This window comes from Astatotilapia calliptera, chromosome 6 (assembly GCF_964374335.1).
Source record: "Astatotilapia calliptera chromosome 6, fAstCal68.1, whole genome shotgun sequence".
NCBI classification, from domain to species: domain Eukaryota; kingdom Metazoa; phylum Chordata; class Actinopteri; order Cichliformes; family Cichlidae; genus Astatotilapia; species Astatotilapia calliptera.
This window is the reverse complement of record NC_137427.1, coordinates 20,250,284-20,273,420: the sequence shown is the minus strand read 5'-3', so window position 1 is coordinate 20,273,420 and position 23,137 is coordinate 20,250,284. Positions and strand designations below refer to the sequence as shown.

General features: G+C 40.3%; 1 protein-coding gene across 4 annotated transcripts in view; it reads right to left on the bottom strand.

Annotated features, from left to right (window-relative positions):
* Nucleotides 1-8,035: 8,035 nt before the first annotated feature.
* tbc1d1 (TBC1 (tre-2/USP6, BUB2, cdc16) domain family, member 1) overlaps nt 8,036-23,137 on the bottom strand; it is a 52,671-nt gene continuing 37,569 nt past the window's right edge. For all 4 annotated transcript variants that reach the window (XM_026170923.2, XM_080302435.1, XM_080302436.1 and 1 more), the window contains 6 exons: nt 21,050-21,150; nt 20,724-20,867; nt 16,943-17,102; nt 15,765-15,934; nt 9,548-9,724; nt 8,036-9,450 (listed from right to left, as the gene is read on the bottom strand). In XM_026170923.2, coding sequence (XP_026026708.1) covers nt 9,247-9,450; nt 9,548-9,724; nt 15,765-15,934; nt 16,943-17,102; nt 20,724-20,867; nt 21,050-21,150 — 956 coding nt within the window. In that variant the 3' untranslated portion in view covers nt 8,036-9,246. The remainder of the gene's footprint in view (nt 9,451-9,547; nt 9,725-15,764; nt 15,935-16,942; nt 17,103-20,723; nt 20,868-21,049; nt 21,151-23,137) is intronic.

Sequence of the window (23,137 nt, the reverse complement as noted above, 5' to 3'; positions counted from 1 at the left end):
GCTCACACAGACTCAGCAACGCACTGCACTCTTCAGATTTACTCGAGTACTGTAACTAGCTACCTGGGTATTTCCATTAATGGTGCATTCATGACTGTGTCTCCAATAGTTTTCAGAGATATGTGTAACTTTGCAGCTAAGGACTGTTTTTCAACCATGTGATGTTTTTATAAAAATTTACATTGAACTCCAAAGGAGCATCTAAAATGGTCTGAACGAAATGATCCTCATCACTGTAAACACAGTACGATACAGTGAAAATGAATGTTTCCACAGGTCTCAGTGACTGATAACTTTGAAGTAGTCACTTTCTTGGTGACTTTATCAGCCTCACATGATCACATTTCATTAAGGTTATTAAGGTTTGAAGGCATTTGTTAACGCACAGCTCTCTCAAAGTTTCGCCACAGCATTTTAGTCAGATTTGATTTTTTCTTTCTTTCTCAGCCGTTCTGTTGCGGATTTGCTCCGGTGCTTCGTACCATTGTTCTGTCACTGTGCATTTAAGGTCAAACGTCTCCACTTTGGTCTGCTCTGTCCAAATAACGTCGTTCCAGATGTTTTGTGGTTTGTTCAGATGTAGCTTTACAAACTTGAGCTGTGCTGTCATGCTCTTTTTAGAGAAAATTGTCTTTCTCCTGCAAACTCTTCCAAACAAGACAAACTTGTTGAGTGTCTTTCTGATGGTGCTGTGATTGACTTTAACATTTTACATATGCCAGCTGAGGCCTGTAGACCCTGAGATGTAATTCTTGGGTTTATTTTTACAACTCCTTTGTACCTGAGGTTGAACCTGCTGGGTATCATGTCCTGGGAAGATTAGCAGCTGTCTTCAGTGTAAGTTTGCACTTAATTTTTAATTTTACCTGGATCTTTTGATCAATTTTGATATTTTTTTACGAGTTCAATATTTTTCCTCACCACTGTAAATACTTTAAGAGAGCTAAGTAAAAACAGAGTTCCTTTCAGGGTTTAATCAGGGTTAAAGGTCAGAGTCAGAGAACCTGAAAGCCTTGAAGCGTACCGTTAGTGACTCACACCAAGAAATTAATCATATGCTGACACTTCCTATGCTGTCATCTACTGCTAATCATAAAGAGTGTGTTATAATAACTACAGAGGATTTGACCAAACAGAGGTCAAACTTTTATGACTTAAGTCCTAAACAGCTCTGATATAAGCGGTAATAAATCATTGTTCTTTTAAAATGCAACCTGCCGCATCCTCAAAGCACCGATTGGCATTTTTGCTGCTTTGATTTATAACAGTTTATTAAACAAACACGCCCTGACTGTTTTATACTCTGATAAACTCGATATGTGGAATGAGAACAATGAATAAGAAAAATGCTTTGCTGCTTATTTTGAGGCACTTTATATTAATTATTTTTAAAGATAATTTTACTTATTTTGACTATATATACTCTAGTTGATGGTTTTGGAGCACAGTTGAATAATTTATTCAGACTTTTAAATAACAGGAGAAAAAAGGAAATGAATGATTTCTAAGAGAATTATTCAATCCAAGACTGCATTCACTGGCTGGTTCTTTGCATGCCATCATCTGATTGGCTCTAAGAGATCTCACACAAAAAAAAAGTGTTAACTTGACATGTGCTCAAATAATTGGTAGACTGAAAATATAAATTGCAGCTAAACTGTAAATATGACACACACACACACACACACACACACACACACACACACACACACACACACACACACACACACACACACACACACACACACACACACACACACAAAAAAAACCAAACATGTTTCCATTGACTGGGAGGAAGAAACAAAACAAAGTAAAATAAGAGGCATCTGCATGCAGAATTGCACAACATTGACATGTTAGCTAACAGTTGGATCTGAAGTGTCTGGGTGGCGTGATGAAACACACACACACGTAGAGACGGCGATGTTGAAACAGACTGGGTGGAATATATATGTGCAATTTCCTTGCCAAGAATGAAATTTCTTAGAAGCGACTTACTGTTGCTCTGTTACCAAAGCCTTTTTTAATTTACATTTAGACTTTCTGACACACCCAGATGTGCTGCAAAGAAGAATAAACTCATCTGAGGCATCTGCCAAAACAAACCCCTGTGACAGATTTGTGTCAAACATGATTTCTGGTAAGGTTCCTGTAATGCAGGGTGGATGGATGACGTGAAATAAAGTGCAGCGATAGCGAGACTTCATTAAAAATAAAACTTATATTACAAAAGATTAATAAATATAATGCGAGTGTTACTCTCGCTTCTGGTGTGGTAGAGTTCTCCTCTCTCGCTGGTGGTAAAACTAGCTTCCATAATGAATACAAACTTTTACGCTGTTGTCTACCTGACACACACACACTTAAATGTTACAGATAAAATACAAAATGAGGTTAATTATATAATGAAGTCAGCCATTTAAAATCATAAAATAATAGAGCAAAAGCTACTATCCAGCATTTGCAACATTGAATCTAATTACCAAAAATAAATACACAATCCATAACTAAGGTTATTTTACTGTGTTATATTCACCAGCTCAATGCATTTAGTTCAAAGTGAGCATCAGAATGGGGAAGAAATGTAATTTAAGTGACTTGACCGGTGACCCGGTGTCACTCCTGTCAGCGAAGAACAGGAAACTGAGGCTACAATTCCCAAAACTAGACAATAGAAGACTGGAAAAATGTTTCCTGGCCTGAAGAGTCTATTTCTGTTGCAGTATTCAGATGGTAGGGTCAGAACGTGGTGCAAACAACATGAAAGCCTGGATCCATCCTACTGAGTGTCAAAGTTTCAGCCTGGTGGAGTGTAACGGTGTGTGTGGGGGGGGGGGGGGGGGGGGGAATCTTGGCACACTTTGGAGCCCTCAGTACCACCTGAGCATCATTTAAACTGTCTTTACGCTGTACAGACTCCGCTGATGAGCGTTTAATTAATTTGTTTAATTAATTAATTTGTTGTTTTATGTTTTATTTTTATTTCCACAGCATACCTGAGCATTGCTGCTGACCACGTCTATCCCTTTACGACCACATTGTACTCAGGGTGAAGGAGATAAAGGCCTTGAATCGGACTTGAACCTTTAGCCTTATGGTTAATAAATTTTTAATAACCATGTAGAAAAATGATCTCCATTGTTACTGTAAAGCTGTAAATTACATTCAGGAAACTTGATAAATTCTCTGCAGTGCATCTATAAACACTATCTGGATGGCTTTCATAAAGGATTGTTATAAAACTTGGTTTAAAGAACCTTTAACTGAGTCCTGTTTCACTTTCACTCCCTGTTCGGTTAGATTAAGGCTGCCTTGTTAGGTTTAGGAAAAGATCGTCGTTTTGGATTAAAATACACCAGTTCACAGCCTAAATCTGCACACTGAATACACTTTTTATAACTCTTTATTTTGTACTTTTTCCTTTGTATTACATACGGACAAGACAATAATAATAATAACACAACAACAAACACACAAAAAAAAAAAAAAAAAAAAAAAAAAAAAACACGAGAGGTCCCGCCCTATAAGGCTGACTGAGACTTATAAATTATCCATTTTGTCCACTGTTTTCGGTGTTTGTCAGATTTCAGTCTCAGAGTGTAAGTCATTTTTTCCATTGTATATATGTCCTCGATTACGTCCATCCAGTCTTCCAGTTTTAAAGGATCGCTTTTCAGCCAATTCTTTGTTATCACCTTTTTGCTTGACAACAACATAATCTTAAACAAATACCAGTCCTCCTTTTTTACATTTTCCCATATTCCAAAATACATTACTCGTGCCTCACACAGTACTTCATACCCCAGCACCTTCGTCATTGTTGCCGCGATTCTTTCCCAATACACTTTAAGGGTACCCAGTGCATTACAAGCAACACCTTATCTGTATCTCCAAGGAGGATTTAATGCACCGGAGAATAAAAACACTGATCGAAATCTTTTACAGACGATAAAGAAAAACAGTCATCTTTAACAAATGCATATATGTGGACAGTGTATGAAATATTATATGTGAGTATGCTATCAAAATGCCATCGTTAAACTTTCAGCACAATAAATATTATTAAAAATGAACCTTAAAATAATCAGTGTTTATTTCACAAACTAATGAAACAACCAATAAAACAAGTCCACATAAATCACAACATTATTTTTGATTAGAAACATTACTGTTATCTAGCAATGTTTGCTAAACAGCATAGTTGTCCAGCCACTTTTTGAACATCAGTAACACAAGCAGATACAGATTACAGCAAATCAGTTTTGCTTTGATTGTTACATAATCAATATTAATATTACATTTAAAGCCTGGTAGCAACTTTTTCTTTTCACTTACAGCAGCAGAGCACGTGTCAGAGGTGGGGTCAAGGAGAGGCTCCTGCCTGTCACAGACTCGTTCAGCCAGCGGTGAGTGCACTAATACTGATAATGACGTGTGTTTTAATAGTCTGAGACATTAACATTAAATGGACTTTGTGGATATTTCTGTTTTTTCCAAAACATCCAAAAGGAACAAATGTCATTAACTTCTTCTGTTTCCTCTCACAATCCTATTCAAAGTGAGATCAAACGAATAATGAATGGGGAGAAAATAGGAAAATCATTCTTAAGCAAGTTAAAACAAACATTCAGATTATTATTATTTTTTTAAATAGGCTTGAGGGTGAAAGTAAAGCGAGAAGCTTCAAAGGTCTTGTTTAATCAGGACCTGACTTTATAGCCTCCATCGCTCTGAATTACCTGGGCGCTAAAGGGAAAGTAGCTGCTTATCAATATTTAGTGCTGCTGCAGTGCTTTATGGGCTGTTACTGACACTGCCTGACCTTTTGTACTGACCCTCATCACGGCACTTGATGTGCTGTTACAGTCCTTTAAACAGAGCATCACTGATGATTATAAACCATCTAAATTACTTTATAAAGCACATGAAAGCGTGAAATTTATATTTGCTGGTGCATAAAGGTGAGCAGATAACGTCCTACCCTGATATATTTCTTCATATTTCAGGGGTTGGTTTAGTTCCTCCTGCACACATCCTTTACTGATGGCACAAGGGATTTTTTTTGTTGCAGCAGCAGGAAAGAATAAAAACAGAACAGTCTACAATGAAGTTCTGTTCAATTAAATTTTATCTACATAGGTCCAAATCACAACAACAGTCGCCTCATGGTGCTTTATATTGTAAGGTCGACCCCACAATAATGCATACAGAGAAAAACCCAACAATCATATGACCCCCTACGTGCAAGCACTTTGGCGACAGTGTGAAGGAAAAACTCCCTTTTAACAGGAAGAAACCTCCAGCAGAACCAGGCTCAGGTTGGGGTGAGAGAAGGAAGACAGGATAAAAGACATGCTGTGGAAGAGAGCCAGAGATTAATACCAAGTATAAATTGGAGTCTAATAAATATATATATTTCAAACCACTGATGCACAAATACAACAGTGATAGAAACAAAAAAAGCAAAGTGGGCCCTGAGTATTCACTCATATTTTATTACAACCATAAGCAGAAGCCATACGTTAGAGCAGTGGCTTCCCAAAGGTAAACAAAGCTAAACAGATCATCTCGAAACTAACACACAGGTTCTTCATTATTACTGAAATATAATAGCTTAAAATTCCTCCATCAGGCTCTTGGATGGCGGGAGTTCGCGTCAGGTTTTAAGGAGGATACAGGCATGTGGTGTAGCTGATCCTGCTGGGAAGGGCTGGGCACGGCCGGGCTGAGGCGGAGTGTGGACAAGTAAACAGATGCCAAGTCAAATAAAACTCTGCAATGGAACAGCTCTGGGCAGCAGGACACATTTAACACAAACACACACACTTTGTACACATTCAGTAGACTGTTTACACACAGCGTAGGCAGCGCAGCAGACGCGGGGTGATCCAGCTCCATCGCAGCTCACTCAACCAGAGAAAATCTGTAAGCCGAGTTTCAACCACAGTCATGTGACAAATCATCTTTCCCCAACATAGAAGAAGCTTGTTCCCTTTTCAGCCTGTAACATTAGGAGCTCTGACACAGCAGGTGCGACACACACACACACATGTGCACACACCACTGTTACAAAACCCCATAATTGCAACATAAGAAACCTCATTTATCAGGCGGTTCTGGTGGGCTGTGAGGTGTGGCCACGTAAGGAGCAGTCATGCTAATCAGTGACATTTACAGACGAAGGTGTGTCTGGCTTCTGGATGTTATGTAGAGAACATGACTCTCTTTGTTGCTGCTTCATGGAAATCTCCACTCAGCTGCAGTGTTTGGTTTGGATCAAGACATGAGCTGTGCCTTCACCCCACAGATCAGCGAAGCAGTTAACAGACAGTATTAGCAATTCTTCTGTTGATCCCTGAGGCTCAGGCAAAGTCTTTGTTCTCACATGGCCGGTCAGAGGTCATTTACAGAGCAGCACCACTTCTGGACCTGGAAGGCCTGGCTTTCTCAAATTCATGGTGTATTTGATTATGAGGGAGTAGCTGATGCAAACAGATGCCCTGCACTCCAACTGAATGCCACTTATAGGGCCCAAAGGGCTCCACAACCAGAAAAAAGTCCAACATATTTTGGGAAAAAGAATAATCAGGTGTTGAAGTTTGACTGGGAAAGACATTTCTGAATGAGCTTCAACCACTTTTTAAATTATTATTATTAGGGTGACAAAAGTTAGAGCGGCAAAGCTGGGATGCTTTGTACAGGTGCAGAGGAGGGATAGTGGATATACTGGACGAGGATGCTAGGGATAGGGGCAGCTGAAGGTACACGTTTAACTGTATTTTTTATATTACTTATTAAAATAAAACATTATTTTATTAATATTTGAGGCAGAAAAAAAACAGCACACTCACCTGTGGCTTTCTTCCATTTTTCAGTCCTTTGTTTGCAGCCATGTCATCTATTGCCAACATTAATTAATTATAATTTAATTTTGGGTGGTTTTTTGGCCATGCTCAAAAGTAATTAATACACTTCAGGATATTCCAGGATTGCTTTTAACACTTGGAAATCCATTGATGTCAGTGACTGCCTGAAGTCTATAACTCAGGGACGTCATCAAAGACTGTTTTTCCTCCTTTGAGATATTCTGTCAGACTTCTATAGCAAAACTTTTGTAAAACACCTTGAATTAGAGCTGGAAGTCTGCATTTCAATCACACGCGGCCTTTTTCATTCAGTATTCACTTTGGTGGTGTACACAGTTCACCAAACTATAAAAAAAAAGTGTCTTATAGACCTACTAACTGTAATATGATCATTGCATAGCGTATCAAACTGTAGCTAATTTTTAATTCATTAACATCCCAACTTAAGCGTGGTATATAGAAACGCACCATTTATGTGCTTCTTTTCTTTAAATTGAATAAGCACATTTTACTCTTGCACACAAATAACCTGTAGCAAACTCCATGAGTGACATTTCTGTGATTAAAAACACAAAATCAAACAAGCAAAAAACAAAACAAAAAAACCCATCCAAGAATGGCTCCAACCCGACTGGGTGGCTGATTAAGACATGCTTGGAGAGGCCCGTGAACAGGTTTAGGAATGGAAGGAGAAAAAGATCTCTCGGTGAAATCGTATAGTCCTCTTGCATTCTGCTTGACTAACAGAACAACCCAATCACAGAGGGCAAAAAACAAAACAAAAACTAAGCATGCATGTACACGCACTACAAAATATTTTGCAGAAATTCCGTTTTCTGTCTTGTCTGGGGTCTTGCTTTTGGTGTTTTTTTTGGCTTTCCTGTTTCATGTACCCACTCTCACACTATATGCAAACTAACAGGGTCACAACTTGCCCGAACACGCCGCTTCTCCAACCTCAGGAGGAGTTCCTGTTAACAAATACGTCTGTGTTTTAAGTACGGTGTACAGCGCACGTCTATGTACTGGAAACCTTATATTGGTATTCAAAAATGACTGACATGTTTAGACAGGAGGTGGAAGAATCTATACATCCGACACATGTTGGTCTGGAGTGCAACACACTCACTCACACACACACGCACAAAGAAAGCTGGCTTCAGACGTGCTGGAAGAATATGAAATGTATTTTAAAGTACAGAGTAGCAATAATCATAGTAAAACAGAACATGTGCAAAGAGAGTCAGGGGTAAAAGAAAAATATCTTTACAGTGTAAACCGACAGGTTTGTTGCAATCAGTGAGAACATTGACACGCAGTGACATTCAAACACTCACGTACAGGCACACCAAGCTGCAGCTCGGGCTGAAGAATTCAGTGTGTTGCATACAGTAAATGATTTACGGGTGACAGATTGTCTCAACAGCAGAAGTTTTCCTCTTTAAAGTTAGCGTCTTTTGCCGTAATTTTGAGTAGCTCCTCAGTAAATGTGTGGACTTCCCCTCGCTGGAGCGGCACGGCTAAGATATCAGATTTTTCCCATCAATGCAGATGAATTGACATGTGTTTAAAGGTGAAACAACAGGATGTGAAATGAACTGGATTTATTGTGTTGCTTTTCCTGGAAGCTGCTGTAACTTAAATGAAGTTCAAGTTCAAATTGCGCAGGGCCAGGAAAGCCTAGGAAGAATCAAAAATAGTTCACCCCTGATCTCAGAATATGAGCACCATCATCATCATTTAGCCGATGTTATATTTAACCTTTGCATTTCAAACCCCCCCAAAACATTTTGCTGCCGTTTATTTCTTCACCCATCCCTTCATCTCACCTCCTTCTTACAATCTCATTTTCTTTGGGAGGAACTTGTGTTTCTTAATTAATGTGATATTTGTAACAGTGCTCTGAATACTGCAGAGTGGAGTCTTTGTTCTACAAGCTTGCTGTACATTTTTTGCTGCATCCAAAAACACAAACAAACTCCATTTATCACACACACACACACACACACACACACACACACACACACACACACACACACACACAAACACACACACACAAACACACACACACACAGGTGCAAAAGTATTTTAACAGCCGAGGCCCGGCGGTACAGTCAGCGCCATCTTTGGGGATTATTTATGTTTATTTATTAGAGCACAGGAAGAGAGTACTATCCTTCAACCTCAATCCCATTTCTGCCACTATTTCATCTGTCCTCTTATCATCATCATCATCATTATTATTAAAACATTCCAGAGGCGGCAGGATCGAGGCAGAGACTCATTAATCAACCCTCGCCAGCAGGTGAAGCAGCGAGTCCACAGTCCTGCTATCGTGCTGCTCTCTGCCCTCCAGCTTTGATGCTGCTGTGACTGTCTGTCAGACGGACAGTGAAGGCAGCGCCTGTCCGTCGGGGTTGGCGTTTATCCCGAGGTTGGAGAGGAGGCCCTGGAGGTGTGTGATGGTGTTCAGCAGCTGCTTCTTCTCCTCCTCCAGTGCAGAAACCTGCTCCTTCAGCTGCCCCTCTGCCTGGGCCAAAGCCTCCACTCGACTCTCCAGGTTGCACACTCGAGCGTGGGACACCTGGGTGAGAACAGCGAGGGAGCGGTGACCTAATGGAACAAAGAACGGGCAAAGGCAGCTTTTCTTCTTTTGTGCAAGCGTGCGTGTGTGTGTGTACCTGGAGCTCCTCGAGCAGGTCGAGGTTCTGCTGTCGCAGGCTCTGATTGGTCCTCTCCAGCTGCGCAGCTCGCTGGTGCTGGTTGAGGGTCGGGGGCGTGTCCAGCAGCTCATCCTGCAACACGTGGTACTCCACCTCATAGGCTTGGAGCTGCTTGGACACATCCATCTCACAAACCTGAAGCAGAGGCATTTAATAACTCTCAGCTGGGTGAACATTTGAACTGCTTGCAAACAGGAGAATCGTGTTTCCATCGTGTCATACCATTATAAAAGAATGTATGTGAGGAGGATATAAAAGGAATATGACCAGGTTAAAAGTGGGTTTAATTGTTATTTTTACTGATTTGATTGATCTAAAACTCTTGCTTTGGCTTTGTAACTATTTAACTGAGTAATAATGGAAACTCAAAGTACTCCACAAGTTTAGCACTGCTGTTTATAACTCGGCTCTCATTATTGCAGCTCGGTCGTTATTCCTAATTGTTCTCACCAAAGACAACATTTGGAGGCAGTAAACAAAAGCAGCCGCACAATCACACAATTCAACAAGACTTCAAACACATTCGGTTTAGAGCTGCTCATTAACTGAGATTTCTCATATATATCTATATATTTAAATTAAAAAAATAGTCTTTTGCTCACGTGTATTCCCTTTATTTCACTGAGGGCACTTTGTGTTTCTCAGCAAAATTACGTTATCATTACTCACAGCAATGGTGGTCAAAACTAGGAACAAAGCCTCGTGTGAAACTGGGGATGTTTACTCTACAATGTCAACACATTACACACACTGAGCAGGCTGCTGTTGTCCAGACCAAAGAATTTTTCACATTTCGGCATTACAAAACAATGAACTGACCTGGAGTCTCCACACATCCAGTATGTTCACTCCCACTTTTCTTTTTTTTTTCTCAGATGAAACTGTGAGTCATAACACATGTAACATATACATAATCCGATATGAAAAAGTGGCACTGGAGGGAAAGTACCGGCAAGTAAGCAGTTTGCCATCTCATAGAAATTATAAGATAAGCGCGTACCTTCTAAAGTATAGCTTACCATGAGTTATTAGCTCTGTGTCATCTGTGATAGCTAGGGATGGGTACCGGTATCGGTTCTGACATAAACGGTAGTAACCAGACCGAAAAGCAGCGCACATTTCGGTGCTTTATTTCGGTGCTTTTTTTTTCCTAAGCTGTGATACACTTTAGATTCTAGCCAATCATTTTACGTTTCCGAGGATAGTAGGCGGGCCCAGGTACGTGCGTTCTTTTAGAGCAGAGCTACAGATTAAAATGTCCAAGGCAAAGCGGTCAAAAGTCTGGCTGTACTTCACAGCAAAAGATGCAAACTCAGCAGCAACAAGTGCTTTAAGCTGATACTGTGATACTGTCAAAGGAGGTAACACCTCAAATCCGATGAAACACCTGGCGACGCATAGCGTTTTTTTTAAAAGCCGAGAAATGCGCCGTATTTGATAGCTTGCTGCAAGAGCTCACACCGAGCGCATGTACTGTGCGTGGGTTGCCTGTTATCGGACCCGGAGTTAGCAACATCCCCCAAAAACCCGAAGAATAGAGTCCTGGCCCCTAGCCCTGTCAGTGTAGCAGAAATGATGAGGATAATGATGCAGCAGCAGCAGCCGTTCTTCTCTGCGTGAGTAGCTTAATGTTGTTCGTGTGTAATTTACGTTGAGTAGGCTAACCAGGTTATTACATTAATGCATGTAAGGTGAACTAGCAAACATCATCATAGCTACATGTGGCTGTCTTCTTGTTTGATGGAAGATACTCCCTTCACCCTGGCCAAAAAGGCTAAAATGACCAAAGAAAAAGTGGGAAACAGTTAAACATGAGAGGTTTTTGGACAAAGTTTGTGTTTTTTCCATTGTTTAAGCACTGCTTCCAGCCAAGAGTGATACCATATATGCCCCATAGCTGCAGAAAAGGCTAACATTGTTATCTTTTTACAAAAAAAACTGCTGAACATGAGAGGTTTTTGGACCAATTTTGTGTTCTCCATTCTTTAAGCACCGGTTTGAGCACCGTTTGAGCACCGGCACCATTTCAAAAGTACTGGTTTGGCACCGGTATCGGATAAAACCTAAACGATACCCATCCCTAGTGATAGCTGACAGCCACATTACCGCGCACCTTAATGGTTAACATTTTCTCATGGCAACCATAAATTACACTAAAAAGTGAAACCTGACCAAGACTATGAGATTTTACCCACTCGAGTTGATCAGCGTGAGAGGCCCATCTTACTGACGTGGTATTTTTCCAAATGGTGACGCATGAGGTAAAATTTGCATAACTTCACACACACACACTCCACCCATCAGCTGCTCTCATCACTGTTGTAAAGGCAGGGTGTGGCTGGCCCTGATAGCCTCTGTCACTCAAGCAGGATATCATTCTCCTTTGTCTCATTGTGAAGCCATTAAACTGTCTCCTTTAACTGCTGCGAGTTGTAAAACCAGATCTCAAAATGAAACATCTGTTCCGTGAACTTAGTAAAAATGTTTTAATAGTTTCGTGAGCTCATTTAGAGCAACAACAGACAAGAAAAGAACGTCCAGTTTTACAACAGCTAATCTGATGAGCTCGGTGCTGGTTATCGTGTGAACGATGTCTGGTATGAGCGTGAGTAAAGGCACAAAGTCGCCAAAATAAACTGCAGGAGGACCACCAGGAAATTTTTTATAACAAACCTCACAGCTGAACATGGAGGACATTTCAAAGACAAACAAAGGCAAACTGGCTAAAGCTAAAGCTATCCAGAGCTCAGAGCCAGCCACAAGCCAGCAGCCTCGGTATGAGCAACGGATCAAAGATGTTACGAGGAGAATTATGGAGATAAATGAAAACGTTTTTTTATTACATAAATCTTCTCCACCTCCTCAATCCAAAGTTTTATCTGTTAAAACTTTGGATTGAAGACGAGCTGATTTTTGCCATATGTCAAATATAGATCTTAGAAAGAAAACTGAAAGCTGCAAAAATCTGTAGCATTAGGTCCCACAGGAAGTAACAGGCGTTCCTCTGTTTTCACATACGAAGTTCAGATCATTTTAAATAGAATGTTTGTGTTATAAAGGCATCAAATTGTGCAAAAGATCAATATTTTTGTCACACCGGCTGTTGTAGAATCAGCGTTTCTGCATTTTCAACTAGAGCATGGCGATATGACCAAAAATATTTATCACGATATACATTTGAAAATTTGTGATAACAATATAACTAACGATATAACTGACACTAGACAAAATACTTTACAACTCCTCAACTTTATTAGTGCAAAAAAACAAAAAACAAAAAAAACAACCATGAACAAGCAGCTGTTTTTTTTATGTGCATTAAAGTTATATAAAAATTTAACAGTGCAAATGCAAAATCCTTGCTGACAGTTTAACCTAAAGGCATTTCCAGTGGAAATTGGCCAACATATCCTCAGCATAACCATGTATCCACAAAACTTAAAAAGAGGTTATACACATAATAGGGTACTATTATGTTGAAGCGCAGTACGTATCACTCCGCGAGGCTCCTTCCTACGATAGCCGTAATGCTCCGACAATCCATCAAGCGGTGTGGGTTCGTAGCTTAGCAAAGTCGTACTGAAACATTTGACCGATTTTCGAGCGCCGTGTACGACATAAAATTGTTTCCAGGTCAGTAAACACAACCAGAATTCATACATAAGGCACACGGGATTATAAGGGGCACTGTCGATTTTCAGAAAAATCAAAGGATTGATTTTCCAAAAAACACGGTAATAACGACGGCCCGCTAGCATGCACTACCAAAAATAGTGCTTTGTTGTGTATCTGATGGACGAAAGCTAAACCAGTTCCACACCACTGAAGTTGCAGCATTTTTACAAACCAATTCTGGTTCATCCGTTTCATTTAACGATCAACTTTCGCTCTTCTCATTCTGCGTCGCCGCCATGTGCGTATGTAAACAAAGGCACTGCGCATGCGCCAGTATTACCGTGAACGGTATGATATAGCCCAGCCCTATTTTCAACCATAGAAAAGACCAAATATCAAGAGTCTGATAGAAAACACTGGGGAAAAAAAAAGAAGTTACTTTTTACCGCTGACTAACATTTATCTAGAATAGTTATGCATCACTCGCTCTTTAAAATGAAAGTACACACGTACATTGTGAACAGATATTTCTTTAGGAATTCATAGAGAAAGTCTTTCTCACTGTCCTACATCCAACTAGTTGTTAGTTTTGTTTCAAACATGAAAATTAAAAATCACGCCAGACCAATTGTTCAGCAATGACTCAATTATCTCAATAGGCAAGGTTATTATCGTTAATGAAAACTAACGAAATAACGAAAACTAGAAGTGAAAAAACATTTTCGTTAACGGAAACAAAAATAAAAACAAAAAAAGGAAAACTAACTAAAACTGTAATGAGTGTTCACAAAACTAACTAAAATTACCTGAATTTATAGCAAAAATGTGTTTAGTTTTCATTGATGTGTGCGTGTCATACAATAGTCAAGGGTGAAAATAAGTTTAGTTTCCAGATTTTTCTCTTGCTGTCTCATTATGCCAGCAGGTGGCAGTACGTTAGTCGAGTCGTCTGTGTTGCTGCTCCGTCCACGCGCAGAATCATGTCAGGAAAAGTCGGGAGAAAGCGCCAGAGTCAAATTTGGGATTACTTTGAACATGACTGTGTTTTGGATGAAGCAAGTGTCTTGTAGTGGAAAGAGACAAATTATGAGGGGCATTTCTAAAGGGAAAAAAATCCCACAAACCTTAAAGTGCACTTGAAAAGCTCACACAAGAAGGCTAACCTAGCTTACCTTGAGAAGGTAAGGGAGCACACTCAACCCTCATCCCCAGAAACAGAAGCTAACCCCAGGCAAGGCAGCGTGATGCATCCCGAGACAACAGGACGGAGATATCTACATAACTGTGTGAGTCAATTGCCTTCAAAAAGTTTATCAATTCATATGAACCAAAATTATGAACACCCGGTGCTGCAAGAGTTAATAGTCTTATTGGGGCCAAGATATACATTTTATAGTTGCCTGGTATCAATGGTTGTTCATCTGCCTTTATTTATTTATTTATTTAAAGAACCCATAGCTGGGAATGTGAGTTGTCTGTCTCTGCATGTTAGCCCTGCGACAGGCAGGCGACCTGTCCAGGGTGCAGGGTATGGTAGCTGGAATAGCAACATACCCAAGGATAAGCAGAAGAGCATGACTGATATGATGAAACTGGGATTTTGTTACACTTAATTATTGCAAACACAACTAAAACTATAACTGAAACTAATCAAAACTAAACTGAAACTAAGGATTTTCAAATAAAATAAAAACTAAACTAGCAAACAATTGGTAAAAACTAATTAAAACTGATATAAAATTGAAAATCTGAAGTCAAAACTAAATAAAAATAAAAACTAATAAAATCGCAAAACTATTAAAACCCTGTCAATAGGACGATGGCTCACAACCTTTCTATAGCTCCCAAAACTCAATACATAAGATCACACTGATAAAAAAAAAAAAAAAAAAAAAAATAGATTTCTGTACTCCAGTGTTAAAATTAGGGCTGCTCAATTAATCGAATTTTAATCACGATTACGATCTGGGCTTTCAACGATCATTAAAAATGACTGAGCCGATTATTAGCCCCTCCCTCGTGCTTTACTCTCGCGCTGCTCCGTGTGGCAAATCGAGCGCACCTCTCTGCATTTCGAACACGTGTCACAACAATTAAGAGGACCCGAGGGAAGCTCGGAAAGCTAAGCAGAAGTTATTTGGAGAGGAGAGTGACTGCCGTTGGTTGAAAAGAGAGGTAAAGAAAACTTCAGTGGTGTGGAAACATTGTGGGTTCGCGGAGTCAGACGTGGATCAAGTAGACATAGTGTGTAAACTTTGCTACAGTGTCGTAGCTGCACCACAGAGCAACACTGCAAAGTTCACTAAACATAGATGTTTACATTTTTCATTTATTTTTTATATTGCAAACATTTGCACTGTTATCAGTATTTGCACACTATTTTATATTATTTTTTAAAGTCATTATTCAATACATTGTTATTGTTAAATAAATATCGTCAAATAATCGAGATCTCAATTTCAGTGAAAATAATCGCGATTATCATTTTTGCCATAATCGAGCAGCCCTAGTTAAAATGAGTAGTTACACATTACTAAACAACTTTGTCTCCTTGTCTAACCTGGTTGATGGTTTTCTCCATCTGTACAAGGCCCAGGTTGGGTAGCATGGTCTTGATGAAATCCACAATAGACTCCAAGCTATCGTGCTGCAGGATCAGAGGCTTGTGGCTCCCCAGCAGGCTTAAGGCCACCTTGAAGATGACCTCTGACCCCTGCAGAAACACCATATCTGACAGAGGACAAAAAGGAAGGATAAGTTACAGAGGCAAGCGGGGAAAAAACCCAGAAAACACAGGGAAAGGAGGCTAAAAAAGGCTCTAGCGTGACGGCACTCTTAAATTACATATTGTAAAAATCAATACTGACATGTGCTGACAGCAGAGCTTACCCTGTTTAATGGCAACTTAAAGGCTCATTAATGGGAAGAATGATTTGACGTCAGCAGAAAACGTTTAAGCAAACATAAATGTAGGCCATTGTGAATCTGCAGAGCCAGAGAGCATTTGTGTGTGTATACTGTGAATACATCAGGGTGTGGTAAGGGTTAGGCAGGATTGCATGAGATCATACAGAAGATTAAGGAATGGCAGCAGAGGTGTGGGCCCCACAGATGATATCAAAAACCTGACAGTGCAAATGTGATGGCCGCTAAGCGCAACACACGCACGCTCGTGCACGTCAACACACACACAAATGAAGTGTTATGCTCAGATGAGCACAAGGAGCCAGTGAGTCTGGTTCAATGACTGAGTACTATGTAAGAAATTAGGCGTGAAAACAAAAGTGCGGAAGGAATGAGGTAGAGAGAAAGGCAACTCCAGAAAACATATACCCTCTGTGGGCGTGATGGCATTTACACAAATGAGGAAAAGGTCACTTAACAGATAAACAGTAACTGTAACTGAGTCTCAGTGTGCACATGACTCAACTGAATCCTTTACTTTGCCTGAAGTCCCTCCCCAACTCCTTCACCAAACTTTCAGGATTATAGTACTACTTATCTTCAATCAGTTACTAAAATTTCATTTAGCTCTGACAATTTCCTTTCAGCATTTTGGGTTCAAGATCTAATTAGATGAGATACCTAGGGAGTAGAGATAACTAAACATCACTGTAAACGCCCCGTCATCCTTTTTCCTGTCATGCGTCAATACTGCTGTGCTTCTATCAGGAAGAAGAAACAAGGCGGCGACCCACCAAATCCACTGTGCAGAAATAGAAAGCCTTCAAAGCTTACCAAAAACTCTGGCCACAAACCCGAGGGGAAAGTGTGAGGCGAAGACCGTGAGGAACCAGGGGGTGGCATATAAGCTGGGCCCGATCTCCTGCTGCTCCAAGTGGCTGTAAAGATCCCTGTGATAGTCATGAAGCAGCCGCGACAGCTGGTACATCTGGATCTGAGAGGAGCAACAGCACTTCGTTGTAAAGGTGTAACATGACTTTGTATGAGGGGCTTTTATTATTTCACACATGCTTTAAAAACTGGATCTGTTATACATGAACATTTGTAGGATTTTAATAGAGAGTATTCAGGAAGACAAACGTCTTGGTAAAAAATGGAAAGATTTTTTTCCCCTTAAGTTTACGACGCAAACACAAGTTTAAGAATGGACCAATAACACGACACCTTATTATGAGGTCACCTCCTTGGAGGGTAAAACGAGGGCTTCCTGTGTGGTATGACAATTATTTTTTAAGCAATTTTTCACTTATCATTAATGAGCCACTCCGTTCATTCACCATAGCAAAGTATAGAGTATTGCACTAAATGTGAATACTTTCCTAACTCCCTCATACAAAGTGCTGCGGTGAGGTCATATCAATTTGTCTTTCTACAGAGCAACTCCAACGTTATCCGTGGTAGATCACATCCACACCAAGTTTACCGAAGGTGCCTCATTTAAAGTGGTATAAGAAATAAGTTTTGATTAGATTAATGTTAAACTGAAATGCTGACAACAGTGACTCTTAAACTAGTCAGGGTACACTATGGAAAATGGCCTTTTTACCAGTGCTGGATTATGCAGATGTCATTTAAGTGTATGCTGCTGCCTCACTGTGTATTATCGTCACTTAACACTCAAAGAGAACAACACAGTTTATTTTTAAAACCATCTTTAATTAAATTTCACGTTATTTATGATCGGGGTTAGCCATATGAGTGTTTGTACACAAGGATGGGAAAAACTTTTAAGCACCTCACAGAACTTTCAGGTTAGGCCTCAGCCATAAAGGCCAGTTGTTGACTGCTTGGCAACCACTATTCCTGGATGAAAATGAGGATGCAACCAGTTACATGAGGTTCCTTGCAAATACAGGGAGTGCAGAATTATTAGGCAAATGAGTATTTTGTCCACATCATCCTCTTCATGCATGTTGTCTTACTCCAAGCTGTATAGGCTCGAAAGCCTACTACCAATTAAGCATATTAGGTGATGTGCATCTCTGTAATGAGAAGGGGTGTGGTCTAATGACACCAACACCCAATATCAGGTATGCATAATTATTAGGCAAAGTCCTTCCCTTTGGCAAAATGGGTCAAAAGAAGGACTTGACAGGCTCAGAAAAGTCAAAAATAGTGAGATATCTTGCAGAGGGATGCAGCAGTCTCAAAATTGCAAAGCTTCTGAAGCGTGATCATCGAACAATCAAGTGTTTCATTCAAAATAGTCAACAGGGTCGCAAGAAGCGTGTGGAAAAACCAAGGCGCAAAATAACTGCCCATGAACTGAGAAAAGTCAAGCGTGCAGCTGCCAAGATGCCACTTGCCACCAGTTTGGCCATATTTCAGAGCTGCAACATCACTGGAGTGCCCAAAAGCACAAGGTGTGCAATACTCAGAGACATGGCCAAGGTAAGAAAGGCTGAAAGACGACCACCACTGAACAAGACACACAAGCTGAAACGTCAAGACTGGGCCAAGAAATATCTCAAAACTGATTTTTCTAAGGTTTTATGGACTGATGAAATGAGAGTGAGTCTTGATGGGCCAGATGGATGGGCCGGTGGCTGGATTGGTAAAGGGCAGAGAGCTCCAGTCCGACTCAGACGCCAGCAAGGTGGAGGTGGAGTACTGGTTTGGGCTGGTATCATGAAAGATGAGCTTGTGGGGCCTTTTCGGGTTGAGGATGGAGTCAAGCTCAACTCCCAGTCCTACTGCCGGTTTCTGGAAGACACCTTCTTCAAGCAGTGGTACAGGAAGAAGTCTGCATCCTTCAAGAAAAACATGATTTTCATGCAGGACAATGCTCCATCACACGCGTCCAAGTACTCCACAGCGTGGCTGGCAAGAAAGGGTATAAAAGAAGAAAAACTAATGACATGGCCACCTTGTTCACCTGATCTGAACCCCATTGAGAACCTGTGGTCCATCATCAAATGTGAGATTTACAAGGAGGGAAAACAGTACACTTCTCTGAACAGTGTCTGGGAGGCTGTGGTTGCTGCTGCACGCAATGTTGATGGTGAACAGATCAAAACACTGACAGAATCCATGGATGGCAGGCTTTTGAGGGTCCTTGCAAAGAAAGGTGGCTATATTGGTCGCTGATTTGTTTTTGTTTTGTTTTTGAATGTCAGAAATGTATATTTGTGAATGTGGAGATGTTATATTGGTGTCACTGGTAAAAATAAATAATTGAAATGGGTATATATTTGTTTTTTGTTAAGTTGCCTAATAATTATGCACAGTAATAGTCACCTGCACACACAGATATCCCCCTAAAATAGCTAAAACTAAAAACAAACTAAAAACTACTTCCAAAAACATTCAGCTTTGATATTAATGAGTTTTTTGGGTTCATTGAGAACATGGTTGTTGTTCAATAATAACATTATTCCTCAAAAATACAACTTGCCTAATAATTCTGCACTCCCTGTACTATGAAATCAGTCACACAGACCTAGAACATAGTGATCCTGTGGCCACCACAGACCACAAGGGAAAAATGTGTCTACCTCAACCAGCTGGTGAGTAGCTGCTGGTTGCCGCTGAGTGAAATTGGTCACAAAGAGCCACATGGTGCTGCCGTAAAAGCTTGTAATCACTTTGATTAACAGCAGATTTGGCACAGTTTGTGTGGAAGAACCAGACTCGCCAGGAATTCTTTCAGCTGCTCCCCTCTTGGGGTCACCACAGCAGACAACCTGCCTCATCCCGTCATCATATTTGCTTTGACAATATAGAATTTCTCGTTTTGACCTCAAAAACCACAAAATGATTGATGAGTTATTATCTGGTTTTGTTCACTTTCATTCTAGCAGCAAAGTAAAATGAGGGATTGTTCACAAAAGGTGTGTATAACGTTCACAAAGTGGAAAGCCGTCAAGGACCTTTTGAATTTATTGATTAAGGATCACGAGCACCAAGATCGTAACAGCACTTCGTTCATATTCATAGTTTGAAGCTTGAGAAAAAGCAACAGTCCTGTGCAATATTATTGTGGAGTATGCCGCATGTTGGACTGGTGTTGGACTCCCTGGATTAGCTCACAAGCTTTTTATTGTTACGTGACCTGCGCTTGAATTCAGGAACAAAACACATGATGTTTAGCATGATAACAAGGTTGTTTAGCATTTAACCATAGTATGTAGCTCTTTTGGTTCTAGTTCTATCAAAAGATGAAATTCAATCCCACACTGGAATTCAAAACCAATGACGTAGTTATCTGTAACACGAGCACTATTTACCAACTGTGTGGCGAGTACTAATGCAACTAAATTCCAATGCCAAGCACTAAGACCATGTCTCAACCTCACCAACGCTCTAGAGGCCATTAATTCACTGTTTTTGTTTGAAAACGAAAACGTAAGCAGACGTGTCATCTAAAAACAAAAAAAGGGGAATAAGAAGCATCAAATTCCAGAAAATGTGAGTTAGTGACATTACTCAACTACATAACCACTGGAACTGGAGGGCTTTGCTCATGTGATTCAAGTATTTAAGAAAGGGAAACATAATGTAGATTAAGTTGTTTGGGGACACTGACAAGAGAATATTGTGTGGGTGAACACTGTACCTGCAGGATAATCATGTCAGGCCTGTACTGTTTGCGGAGCCCAGCATCGTACATTAGAAATTTGAGCATGTCGAAGGCGTCTTCTTCCCCCATGTGTAAAAGCAGCACTCCAGCGATGAAGGACAGGCCCTGGCAGTATCCCACCTACAAAAACGACAACCACAAACTTGATGCCGACAACACAGGGGAGGGAAACTCTCTCAAGGCTAAAAGACAGGTAACAGCTGGCTTTTTTTTCTTCCTTTTTTCCACTGAATATCAAAAGAAACATGCAGAATGAAAGAGGAGAAAGGCAGAAATAAAGCAAAAACAGAATTCAATGATACCTCAGGGTCAAGCAGTGAGTAGGCTTTCAGGATATTATAGAGAGACAGCTGTCCTGCCCCCAGCTGGGCTTGGAAATATGGATGTGTGGGAAAAGTACGACCTGGAAGAGAAGAGCGGAGCGGCATATTATCTCTCAGCAACGTCCGTAGTTTGCATTAAATATTATTTCAAACTAATGCACCAGATACGCAGTCGAAAACAACACTGACACAGCTTTAGAAGTGTAACATTTTCTTCTCATGGTTTATTTTAATTCGCTCTATTCTATTCAGCAGCATCTGGGTGTGTCCATGTTTTTGAACAAAGCATATACACTGCTGATCTTCGCTGTGGATGCAGAACTTCTCACTTTGCTGTTGACGTTAAAAAGGAGCTCGGTGCAGCTGCATGCACGTACTCTTTTGGAGCAAACACGCTTACAAACAGGTTCTTGAGAAGCGCACAGATGAATGCAGCTTTTTAAAGAGAACCGATCCCCGTGCTTCAGAGGCTTAACGTGTATTAGTGGATTGGACGTGTATGTTTCAAAAATGACAATAAGGAATGCGCTCCATTTAAAAACAAAACAAAAAAGCACTCTAAGGAAGGACAGACTAGTAATTGGCAGGTGTGTGTCAGGGGACTGAGGACTTGATTTACAGTTAGTGATGTGAGGTTTTAGAGAACCGAATGAAAACCGTGTGAGTGTATATTAAAGGAATGTGCGTGGGGGATTTAAGCTGGTGAACATAATGTCCTGACTCCCTCCCCTGCCTGGAGGAAAGTGTGTCTATTCTGCTACATAAAAGGTGTGGGAATGCAATGTGTTACGCACCTACATTCTAACCAAAAAAATAAATAAATTCCTCTTTTGCTTGTTTATGTGAAGGAAATAGCCTTGAGCTGCCATAAATCTTCTACCTGCATTCTTATTTTTGTAGCTTCAGTGTGACAAACACTGTGTTTATCACACTGCATATAACACCTTTATATTAGACCATGTATGCAAACCACCAGTTTGTATGTGCACGCCGTTACAGCTGTCCCTGCCCTATTAGATGTAGAGTAAATAACATGAAAAACACAGGGTCAAAAGCAAAAACTGAGGGAGGGGAAGCACTACAGGGACAGATCTGTGGGTGGATGTGTCTATGTATATATATGTGGGTGTTATATGGGTGGGGTGTAGGTAGTGAGTGTATGTGGGTTTTTGGGTGGGAGGTGTTGGGAGCATTTAAGGGAGAAAGTGTTAAAATGAGGTTTGACAAATACAAAAGAATATATGCAGTTTATGTGGCGTTTGCTATGTACGTTTGACTTCTTGGTATCACGCAGAAGGAAATTTACATTTTTCACAGTACTTGTCAAAGAATGACCATAAACCAGTGGGAACAATGAGGTGTTTGGCTACGTGAATTTATAAACATCACACACGTCACACAAAGAGACTGACAAATTGATTATTTAAAAGCAACAGTTCTACTAAAATCTTATGTTTTCTTTTCCTTTATGCACTGTAGCTACAAAGTAGTGATTATGCTTGGTATGCATGCTGACTGAAGCGCCAAACAAAAGGATTAGAGAGGCTCCCGTGCTCACAATCAGCTGTTGCACCTATATTAAAGGTTATAGATGTATAGGGTATGACGACAAAGAATCAAACACTTTACTTTCTAAGTAAATATGGCTCTTAAACCATTAAAGGCATTCTCCTTATAGCCGTTCAGCTTGCTCCTGTTATGTTTGGCTCACTCTTCGAAAGTCTCATTCTGAACACCTGAAGGGGAAAATCTGTGATACACACTTTTGACAGTTTTGCTGCACGTTCAACCTGAGACGCCTCTGGGTCATTCCAGTAGAACTCGACACTGACTGTCTAAACACAAAAACACAAACGATGCTCCTGATTGGGCTTCAATGTTAAAGGATCAGTCCAAGGTCATGAGGAAACTGCCAGTGTGAATCTGCAAGTGGTCTAAGTGTGACTGTCAGGGAGTCATCCAAACGTTGCAAAACAGCATAAATAAGAACAGAAAAAAAGGCAATGAATCAAGTTTAGCTCACGAGTTTTTTTGTTTTTAAATTACAGGTTCTTCAACAGGCAGCCT